The 12318-nt window shown below is 32.0% G+C and overlaps 1 protein-coding gene across 1 annotated transcript; it reads right to left on the bottom strand.

Annotated features, from left to right (window-relative positions):
• Positions 1-1022: 1022 nt before the first annotated feature.
• LOC107464898 (uncharacterized) lies at positions 1023-7642 on the bottom strand. Its single transcript, XM_016083861.3, has 2 exons — positions 6993-7642; positions 1023-1240 (listed from the first exon to the last, which is right to left on the bottom strand). The coding sequence occupies exon 1, from the start codon at positions 7590-7592 to the stop codon at positions 6999-7001; it is 594 nt and encodes a 197-aa protein (XP_015939347.1). The 5' UTR covers positions 7593-7642; the 3' UTR covers positions 1023-1240; positions 6993-6998.
• Positions 7643-12318: the final 4676 nt, after the last annotated feature.

Consider the following 12318-nt stretch of genomic DNA (forward strand, 5'->3'; position numbering starts at 1 on the left):
GTTTTAATTTGGATATTTTTAAAAGTGCTTGTTGGTAAAGAGTAGCTTCGCTTACAAGTGAGTTGAGGATAAGATCATAGGGGTGCTAAAAATACAAATATATCATTGGTAATATATATATTTGGTAATAAACCAATTTAGCCAAATTAACCTGAAGTTATACGAAACAATTTTAAATAAATGAATATTTTCAATTAAAAAACCAACTAAAATCACATTTTTTTAGAATAGAAACTTGTTTATTTAAAACACAAATTTTTATTATTTGGTTTAGTTTAAAACTAAAGAAAATTGTTGTGACTTTTCAATGACAATTAGTCGAACATGTATCCTACCCACATGTTTAAATTTACATGTTTAAATTTTTTCTAAAATTTAACTTTATATCCTATTTACAAGTTAAAAAATTTCAATTCTAACCCTACATACATCTTAAAATTCCACCTTCAATCTTACTCTCAGCAAATCAATATTTTTCGATCAAATACAATATTTAATTATTTTGTATTTCATAAACACATAAAAAAAAAAGACTCAGTCTATATTAAAATTAAAAACAACAAAGCCATAAGGAAATTTGTGCTAAAATTATGAAAGAAAGATGATGTATGTGAATTTGATCTCCATCAATTTCGTTATACCTGTATAATAATTTTTAACTAGATACTATAATATATCAAGGATGCGAATTAGTTGAACAAGATTAGCCTAAAACTTGCACTGACCTTATCCTTAATTTAACTCATTTTGTTCTCAATCCAACCTGCTGTGGGTTGAAAAACCAACACTATCAGAACAAATTAGATCGGATTAAATACCCACAGATAGAATTAAGTATTGTCAGCCCTACTGCATGCAAAACTTCTATCTGTGCCAAATCTCAAATGTTGAATTATAAGGCGTTTTTTATTTTGTCGAATGAATTGTATAATTCTTAATCTCACACATACAATGCTCAAGGGCTTGTTTATCACTACTTAATAACCCAGATTCAAACTCGAATCCAGAATTATAAGGCTCAAACAGGAATATTCATCATAAAGGCCACACAAAATAAGATACAGATACCTTTTATTTTTGGACATTAGATACAAGTATCCTCTTTTTATTGTTCAGGCCTGGGACCAAAGCACCCTCTTAAACATTCTAAATACTTTCAAAACAAAAGACCCATCAGAGAAAAATAACCTTTGGTCCAATCTCTAAGCCCAGCAGAAAATGCAAGGGTCTGCCCTGAAACCTAAAAAATGATTAATCCCATAGTTAAAACTTGGTTAAGTGACTCATCAAAATTGCAAACACAGAACACGTATTCTCATGGGTTTGTGTTTTGTCCGATACACTGCATTGGCGAACTGACGCAGCCAGCAGCCAGCAGCCGGTCAGACCCATGCGTTGCCCACCAAGCACTAGCACATTAAATTTAAATAACTGATAAAAATAATTACAAAATATAGGAGAGAACATTAAATTTAAAAAATTTAGATAAAAATAATTAGATATTAAAAAATAACCATAAATGTTTTGTATTAATTTGTTTGTTAAATACTAGCTACAGATGAATTTTTATTTTAAGGTTATAAAATATACCTTTAAAAATTATATTTTTAGAAATATTATATCCAAAAATAATATACTCAAATAATATTACAAATCCTGTTTATTTTGTAAAATTCAGTTAAATAATAAATAATTAAATGATAAATTAATTATAAACAAAATGATTGAGAATTTAAAATTTTGTCGTTAGAAAAAATAAAAATATTTAGAATATAAATTAAAATACTAATCTTAAATATTTTGGTCTAAAATTGGGTCAATAGACTAAAATAATTGAACCGGAACTATGTTAGACCTAAGTCCACATACATAACTCTTCATAACTTAGCAAAATTCAGAATTTTACCGTGGGAGAGAGAGCTCTACGGATAGAAGAAGAGAAGGGGAAGAACATGCCCTAAAACACTATTCATCACTTCACAAAAATCTACATAACTTCTAAACCGTAGCTTCGATCGAAGATCCGTTTGCGGTCATGTCGCACTCGTTGTGCTCTTCGATTCTATCTAACTATTGTGGTAAGGAACTCAAAATTCTTGCCCCATTCTCCATTTCTCTTCAATTTCGCATTTTGGTTTGGGTATTGAAAAAATTTCGATTTTTCAATGTTCAGGGAAAGTTCAATCTTGAGTTCTAGCGGAGTTTTGACCCAAGGTTACGAAAAATAAGGTAAGAGAACATTTCCTCTTTATTTTTCTCAAATTTGAGTTATGAACTTAGTGTGAATATTATGGAAAGTGAATATGGTTAGATTGAATAGGACTGGGTTGGCTTATGTTCATACGGAATGAACTAGCTCAGTAAAATTTGGTGCAGGATTGAATTCAAGGATCGCTTGGTAAGGAAATTGGTAGAGCTTAGACCGGTGGACGTTGAAATTGCCGGAGAAGAGTTTTTCTGAGGTTGAGACCACTGTCAACGAAGGTACGAGTCTTAATTTCGGATAGACATTCTGTACCACTATATGAAAAGCTAGGTTAATTACCTTAGGATAGCGTTGAATGATATATATTGTGATGGACTATGGTTTAGCCTGATTTTGTGAATTGGATGCGAATGTTGTGATATGAATGAAATACATGATGATATGAATGAATTAGTAATGAATGTTGTGGTGTGAAAATTTGGGCATGAGGCCATGATAGGGTAAGATATCTCCTGTGAATTAAACTTTGGTAAGTTGCGATAAGTTGAAAAATTGCTATGGTATGGATTGGTTGAATGATTAGATTACTGGTGTTGGTTTGTTGATGGAAAACTTGGAAATTTGATTGATTGTAATGAAGCTTGTTTAATTAGGTGTTGAATGGATAGAGATTGATGAATGAATGTTGAGATATTTGGAAATGGCTTTGGAGTAATTTGAAATTAAATTCGATTGAGTTTTGGTAAAAATTGACAATTTGATAAAATTGGTAAAAATAAAATTTTGACCAACTTCGATAGGTTATAATTTGGCGCTCGGAACGTGAAATTTAATGAAATCTATCTTAAATTAAAGCTAGTGAAAAAATCTTTAAAACAGTCTAAGAACTGATGAAAATTGATAAATGTAGCAAAAGTTATTGATATTTGAATTTAGGGATAAAAAACTGAATGCAGAGTTGTAGAAATTGAACTTGTGCGTACGCATGAATCGTAACATAGAAATTATGAAAATGAGCGCATATGCATAGGGAATGCGTACGCATGAAGTGGGAACATAATTGAAATCGTGCATAAGCATAGGTTGTGTGTACGAATGATGTCCCAACCCGTATTGAAATCGTGCGTACGCATGTGTCGAGCGGAAAACAGTCCGGATCACCAGCTAAGGCCCTCTAAATGACCGCTCAGTGATAAAGGAGGTAGGGGTGCAGAGACAGCCAGGAGGTTTGCCTAGAAGCAGCCACTCTTGAAAGAGTAGGGGAGTGTTCTATCTTAGAGGAAAGGACTCGCGCGAGCAGTGATGGACGAAGCAGAAGCGAGAATGTCAGTTTAAATAGCGCAAACGTTGGTGAGAATCCAACCCACAACTGTGCTGATTTTTTAAAAATTATGTTTTTGTCTATTTAACCATTCCAGTCTATTTATAAACCCCTCTAACTTTCGTATGGAGTTAAATAATCGATAATTAAGTTTGAAATACACTAGGGAGTGATATAATAAGATGAACTGATAAATTTTTGGATAACCACTTGGTAAACAGGATAAAATTATTGTGGAATGGTAGTTTTATCTTGTCCATGGTGAGGATAGAGGTTCCATCCCTCTCACATATTAAAGAAATTGGGAAGCCGATACATGATTGGATTTTATGAATTCAATCGATGAAACGGGTAACTAATTGAGACTAATGAGTTAAATTACTTACGAAATCACTAAAAAACACTAATAATTCTGAATAGTGGCCAAATGGCTGGATTGGCAAGGTCTGGGTGATATCCCTCTTGTGCATTGATTGAATATCTGTATTGACAATGTCTGGATATTTTGTGTATTGAATTGATTTTGCTTTGGCACCTGTAGTGGGCAAGGATGGAGGTCTCATCCCTCTTATTCCATAGTTGTGGTGTGGCATGGGGACGCCAATACGTAACGTCCACGTTCTCTCAGACGAAAGATAAGACGGCGCTCTCCGTTGAGATAATGGTATAATGATTGATAATTTCTCCCGGGGATGCACACCGAGAGACTGATCCGGGGTGCAACTGGATTTTGTGTCGAGTTTTGCATAATAACCGACACATGAGCTCATGACCAGTAGGACAGACACGCATCATCTGCATTTATGTGATATTGTTTGAGTATGCTCATTGTATTTGGATTGCTTATTTGTTATTTTTAGTTAACTGCTATTTGCCCTACTTGATATAATTGTCTTTGTTTGTGCTTAAATCTCTCTACTTGTGTTTGCTACTACTACTAAACAAATTACTGAATATTGAATTATTGAATTTTAATCATTGTGATACTGAAAAAGCTTTTGACCTGTATTGAGAAGAGTTGGAGACTTAAAACCATTGTATATATGAGATTTAGCTTTGGTCACCCTATTTGGTTTAAGAAGGACCCTAAGTTTGAACCTTGTGCATTTGAAAATTGTCTGTTTTTCATATACATGATGTGATGCACCTCGTTGAGCGTGCTAGATTTATCTTGGAAAAGAATGCTCTTTTTTTGGATTTGTATGTGGTACCTAGTGTAGTTATATTCTCCACTTTTGCATATGTTTTTGTATATCCCTCTTAGAGGTGAATTTTAGAGAAACGAGCTATATTTTGTGTACTTCTGGGATGTATTATATACTTTCTAGTCGGCCTTGTCTTCGCAGGTCGAGACTAGTACTTGCTAAGCATCTCCTTTTGAATCTTATATATATATATTTTTTGTTTCCGTATACCTTCGACGTTTTGAGTGTGATGCGATTTTTGTTCTGTCATCTTTCTTCACAGGCTTCTAGCTATATTTCTATCTTTCAATTATACATGTATGTATTTTGCTTTTAGGCATCATAATACCTCACCACCTCTGATTTACGATTATAGCGTAAGATTTTGTATGGTAAGGTGTTACATCTTTAATAATATAAATTACTAGAAATTTCTTTTAACATTTTTAGGAATAAATTATGAATATGTTTGTTTTATAAAAAATATTGGATGATTAATATTTTTTTTTCTTGTACTTGTATTAATATTAGTTATGAATAGAAAAATTTAGAATAAAGTATATTTTTTATCCTTAATATTTGTGATTTTTAAAAAAAAAATATTTTTAACGTCTAATTTTATTTAATTTTATCTGTAATATTTTTTATTTGTATCAAAATTATCTCTAGACATTAACTTTATTTAAAATGTTAACGATAAAATTTGAAAAAATCTTGATATACAAGAAACTGAGATGGATGGTGATGCAAACTGAACAAAGAATAGAGAAGAAAAAATTTGATAAATATTATATTTTTTTGATAAAAATCGAAAACGTTAAGAACATAATTAAAAACATAAAAAATATTAAAGATACAATTGAATGAAATTAAACATCAATAATATTTTTAAAAAAATTACAAACGTTAGCGATAAAATCTATATATTTTATCCAAAAAATTTACTATTTATATTCAGTTTTTGTTAATTATTTATGTGTAAGGTTGTATGTATTGCAGTTGTATTGAACTTTTTCTTCACCTTTGTATATGGTGATAACCTTTTAATACCTTTCAAAAAAGGGGAAAAAACCTAGTCTATATATTCTCCTTTATTTGTTATTGAAAAGATGTAAATTAAACTTATCTAAACTACGTATTATATATTTATTCCATGATAGAAAAATGTTTGTCGAATTAGTAAAAAGTAGAATTCTTAAAAGAGAAAGTATAGGGAGCCAATAGTTTAAGCGTACAATGTGTATAATGGAGATTTAGGAAGTATTAGAGATATGATCATTAGTGTTACATTTTCCTGTTAGGTTACGCTTTTGGGATACGTGGTTTCAAATATGGTATTAGAATTCTAGATTCGAAAGGTCAACAGTTCGATTCTTGGTAAACTCCAAAATTAGTTTAAGCTTTTGGCTTTATAACATAAGATGTTTATTATCCCTGGTATATGGATAGTTATTCTGGATAGTATAGGTGATGTTCAAGATTTAGCGCATTGTACACATTGTACGTTTAGACCATTGGCTCTCTAGTACTACCCTTCTTAAAAATACATTTTATGAATTATGTTTTAAAGTTTAGATTGTAATTTGAACTTTTCCAATTCTTTCAGTGTTTTCAATGATGAGAATTAGGGACCCCAAATATTGTATTGTACGTTCTTTCTTATATTTTCAATGATGATAAATCTTCAGGTGTTTTTTTAATTTTCTTTTTGAACTTTTTTTTATCACTTACATTTATTTATAATAAATTATTAGATCTTTAAATATAAGATTCTAACATTACCCGTTTTAAATTATAAGGTGACTAGTTGATATACTCTCATTCATTAGTGAAAAATGTCAGATTTGTTTAGTACATGTTCTCTCGTAATTATAAAAAAGTGCTAAGTGCTGGCTTATTTCTAGAGATAATAATTTAAAATTATTTTAATTAATTTAATATTCATAATTTTATATATAATATTTATAACTATATATTTATTATATTTAATATTATATATTTATTTTAATAATAATTAATAAATATAAAATAAAATAAATTTAGATTAATTTCTGTTATCTTCTAATAACATTTTTTTAGGCAATAGACTTCATATGCAAAACATTTATGATTCATCTAAGACATCTGCTACTACTCTATAATAGTTATAATTTGTACTTAAAGAAAGATGATTTTCATGTGAAATTAATAGTTAATATTATTAAAGGATAATTTAGTCAAATTTATTAAATTATCAAATAATTCTATACTATCACATGAAAACAACCGTAAGTAATTTTACCATTAATTAAACACCATTGATGAACAACCAGTGATTAAGTTTCTTTACAATCTTCTTCTCCTTAATGGTGTCCAAGCTTGGCCTCCACCCATTACTCCCAGCTGAAAGTTGCCTACTCAAATACTCCGGCCTCATCATCTCCGGCATCAAAAACTCTGAAAACTCGCACCGCACCGTCTCTTCCTCCCTTCTCCGGACCCCTCCACCGGCGTCTCTAGTCCCACCCTCCCCGCCGGCAAGACGCAAGAGCCACGGAACAAGCCTGGAGGAACAGACGATTTCCTTGGAACGCAAGGCAGAGTTAACGGCCAAGAGAATGCGGCGGCCGTCGTGGCTGGTCAAAGAGACAGGCTTCCCTTTCTTGACGGGAAGCATAAGGTAGACCTTGTTCATCTGAAGCATCTTGTCGGCCGGCAATGGAGTTGGCCGCTTCTGTTTCGTCGTCAAAGCCGAATCGAATTCCACAACTACCTGCTGCGGGTGCTCTAGCATGAGCTCTGCCACCGTTAGGGGTTGCTCATAGTCATGAATGGAACCGTCCCACAAGACGATTTTCGCTGTGGCTGCATTTGAAGGACGAAGGGAGAGTTGGTTTCCCATAATAACAAGATCGTAATAAGGTTTGTTTTAAAAGAAAGGGATTATTAATAACTTTTGATTCGGGTTGCGTTATATTGGGGGGAAATTATTAATGTACGTAACGGGGAATTTATGTTTGTTAAACCGCTCCATCTTGTGACAAGAATAATTGTGGATTCTAGTGCCTCTATTACTTGGCTCTTTCTTTCTGCTAGTTACAACGTTACTTCACGTTTTGACTTTGGATATCGGATGTCTCCCTCAATTTTTTGTTCTTTTATTAATACAGTATTTTGTTGATGATGAAAACTGAGGTGAAGTCGACTTCATGTGAAGTTATATTTGAGAGTCGTTAGATAAAAATTTAATCAAATCAGTCACATCATCTAACAGCTCTTAGATATTAATTTTACGTGAAGTCGACTGCACTTGAGTTTGCATCTTTGTTGATACTTAAATAATAAGAACTAAACTCACTTAAAAATTGAATAACAAATTATTTATAAATTTTAAAAATTAATCACCAAAGTAATCACTAGTATATAATTTATATATTTTTTAAATAAAATAATTATCTACTATAATATTAAATTTTTCTTAGTATAGTAATCAATTTTTTTATGAATACTAAAAATAAGTCACTGCTTTATTTTTATGTACTTTTATTTGTATTTTGATCGTAAATATGAATCTAATTTGATTATATTGTTTATATAATGTTTGATTATAAATACGAATTTAGTTTGATTTTACTGATTATAAAATTTGATTATAAATATAAATATGTTATTTATCTGAATTTCTCTATGTGTTTTTATAGTTGGTTTAATTAAAGTAGTGGGTTTTTTTTTTTTTTTACTGTTGTTCTTTGTCTAACAACAATTTATATTTATACTGCTAATACACATAGGTTAAACCGAATCGGATCTATTCAAAACATGATCCAAATCTGTTCCAAAATTATTCCGAATAAAATTGATAAATTCGAACTAAAAAAAAATGTTTAGAGTCTAGCAAGTTTTAGGTTAAATTGAGTCATAAAACACTCCTAGTCTATATTTCTTTTTTAGTATCGAAAGTGAAGATTATGTAAAGAAGGAGCTTGAATCTATAACCTCTTTTAAATTTGTGCACTTTAACTTTAAATTGGATTTGACTCAATGTTGTTGAGTCTATAATGTCAACTATAAATTGGATTTAACTTGAACTTCCTTTTTTCCGTTTCAGGTGATTAGGACGTGGTTAAGCTTAAAAGTTAGCTTCCAGACTTGACGGCTTAAAAGATTTTGACTATGTCTCCTCCCTCTACTTGGAAGGAAGGCGATTATATTGCGTGGGCAAATTCTGTTGATGGAGCTTTTTTCTTGAAGACTGCCTATAACTCCTTACAAGACGACTCGAGAATCCAGAATCAGATTTTCAAACTCATTTGGAAATAGAAAGGTCCGGAAAGGATTCGGTATTTTTTATGGTTTGTGGCTCATGATGCATTCTCACCAATGCCGAAAGGATTAGAAGACACATGTCACAAAATGCGGTTTGTCCAAGATGTCAACACAGAGATGAGATAGCTATGCATGTGCTTCGTGATTGCTATTTTGCTAGAGCTACCTGGAATTTGTTGCAGCCAGGTAACCACATTGCTGATTTTTTCAATCTGTATTACATGGATTAGCTCATCAAGAACTTGTCTATATCTGGAGATTCGGCAGTGAGATTTGGTGTGATGTTATCTTCACTGTGGTACACGTTAAAAACAAGCAAGCGTTCGAAGGAAAGAGTTCTAATCCTACAGGGGTTGCTGAGGTTATTAAGAGCAAGACTGATCAGTTCAGCATGGTAATGAAGGCGGATATTACACCGAAGAAGGTCAGTACTAATCAGGAGTTAATTCGCTGGTTCTTCCCTAACGAAGATGCCAATAAGATGAACGTTGATGGATCCTTCTCTAGCCATACAGAGAATGCGAGTTGTGGGGGCCTCTTCCGCAACCATTTGGGAAGGTTTGTTACAGGGTTCTCTTACAATTTAGGAGGTTGTTTGATTATGCAAGCCGACCTGTGGGACATTATCAAAGGTCTCCAAATCACAGTATCTAATGAATTTCGGTAGGTGGTTGTTGAGTTGAACTCTGAGATGGCCATTAAGTTTGTTAATAATGGTTGTTCAACCCATCATCCTTGTGCACCTCTCCTTGAGGACATTGCTATTCTTTGAAAAGCAAATTCGGTGGCTAACATTTTGGCTAAGAAGGGACAGGATCCTCCGTATAGAATTCATGTTTTCGATGCTTTCACTCTGGACACCATTATTCATGCGCTTTCTTTAGATGCTGTTGGCTTTCTCAGATTGAGAGGATGTAACAAGTTTGCTTGGTTGCTTGCTGCTTCTATTGGGGTCCTTGATCCCCCTACTTGATGCGTAAGCATCTTTCCTATCTTTTTCTAATGAATTTGTATTCAAATTGTTAAGTTTAATCAAAATTTAATTATCTTTTAGCCACTATGAATGCTACTTTGAGTTGTGTACAATTCTATTTATTTTAGGTAGCATTCGGATGGATTTGATGGAGTTTTTGTAGAAGAAGAGAAGAAAGTGAATGATGCTGTCAATCCTGACCTCCCTACACTCCAACAAAAATTACTTGAGCTACAGAAGTCCAATTGATGTAATTTTAGTGACATTGGAAAGCTAACGTCCAGAGCTTTCCAACATGTATAATAGTATACACTTCTCTCCCAGATTGTACGGCCTTGGTGGCGCCAAACTTGGGATTCTCCAAGTTTGGCGCCATGATCATTACAAGCCCCCCATTTACGCTGGTATGGTGGCGCCAAGATCAAGATAAAACCACATTTTTGCACGGGAAGGGTGGCGCCAAACTTGGGATTTTCCAAGTTTGACGCCAGGATTTTGAAAGTGGTCCCCACGCCTAGAAGCCAGCAACAAAAATTTGATTTATATTTTGATTAAAACATTTATTTTATTTACAAATAGGAAAAGATATTATTAACTTTTAGAAAATATATTTTACATTAATTAGGAATAAATATAAAAGGAGAAAGAATTAGCTCCTTGAGATCTACTCTCTTCTCTTCTACCTCATTTCGCAAAATACAGTTTTTCTGAATCCTAGTTTTCTCTTTGAACCATGAGTAACTAAACCTCCACTGTTAAGGTTAGGAGCTCTGTCTATTGTATGGATTGGTACTATTATTTTTCTATTTTAATTCATGTTCTGATTTCTATTTCAGAAATTGTTTTCGTTCTTTATCTTATGAATCTGGGTGGAACGGAAGTATGACCCTTATTCTATTTGAGTTCTTGTAAAACTTGGAAAAGCTCTTTACCTGAACAACAGCTTGAAAACAAATTCTCCTAAATTTCTAATTATCTAGACTTAACGGGATATGTGACATATAATCCTCTTATATTTGGGTAATTAGGATTTCTGTAGCATATAAACTAGAATTGAACTTAACCATCTAATTGGAATTAAGTGACCAAGAAATTGGCAGTTGATAAAGGTTAAAGGAGACTAAAAAGGTTTAAGGAATTAGGATTTAGTCACATATAGTTTGCTATGAATTGAATCTTGCATGATTAAAGTAGTTGGTAGAAAAGTTAATTCGAAAAATAAATATCTCTAAAGCCTTAACTGTTTTCTCCATATATTTCACAACCCGTTTACTGCTTGCTTAATTCTCTGAATTTACTGTTTGATGCAATTGAACTCCCAAAACATCATTTTCTGCTTGTGTAACTAAGTAAATCACACAATTATTGTTGCTTAGACCATCAATCCTCGTGGGATCGACCCTCATTCACTTGAGGTACTACTTTGTACGACCCGATGCACTTGCCAGTTAGTTTGTGGGTTATAAATTTTGCACCAAGTTTTTGGCGCCGTTATCAGCGATTAACTGTGATTAACAACTTCTAGTTGTTTGATTTCTTAGATTAGGGGTTTTTTGCTTTAATTTCATTTAACTTATTTCTTTAAATTTTTTTAGAAAAAATATTTTGATTTATTTTATTTAAAATATTTTTTTCCTTTTTTCGCTTAATTTCTGAAATTAAGTTTGGTGTCCCCTTAGTTGTTTTATTCTTCCTAATTATTTTACTTATTGAGTTTAAATTTTATACTATTTTTGCTTATTAGTTATTTTATTTTCTTAATTATTCAGTTTATTTTCTTTTTTTTTTTATTTTTTATTTTCGTTTACTTTTATATTTTATTTTATTTTTATTATTTTTATTTTCCTTTATATTCTTTCTTCTTTACTTGCATGTTTACCACATGGTGCGTTTAATTTTGTTTGCTGTTTTGTGCTAAGGAAAAATAATGGAGAGAGATAACATGGGTTACTACTCACACCTAGGGTTGGAAGTGAGTCAAGTTAGCTCATGAGCTAGCTCGAGCTCGACTTGTTAATAGCTCGATAAGCTAAGGTCGTGAGCTAATAAGCCAAGCTTGAGCTTGGATAAGCTCAGCTCATTAGCTCGTGAGCCGACTCGATTTAGCTCGTGAGTTGACTCGATTAATTATTTAAAATTTTATATTTATTTTTTACATATAATTTTGATGTAGAACATAAATAAAAAATTTATAATTTATTGATAGATAACAATATATAAAATTGATCTTTTTAAATATTTTTTAAAATATATAAGTTATAATTTATTGATATAGAATTATAGATTATGTATTTATGTTTCTATTATTTGAGCCAGCTCGTGAGCTTTC

Source organism: Arachis duranensis, chromosome 9 (assembly GCF_000817695.3).
Source record: "Arachis duranensis cultivar V14167 chromosome 9, aradu.V14167.gnm2.J7QH, whole genome shotgun sequence".
Lineage (NCBI taxonomy): Eukaryota > Viridiplantae > Streptophyta > Magnoliopsida > Fabales > Fabaceae > Arachis > Arachis duranensis.

Coding starts and splice junctions, on each gene's coding strand:
- LOC107464898 (XM_016083861.3), bottom strand. CDS start 7,592: ATGGGAAACCAACTCTCCCTTCGTCCTTCAAATGCAGCCACAGCGAAA.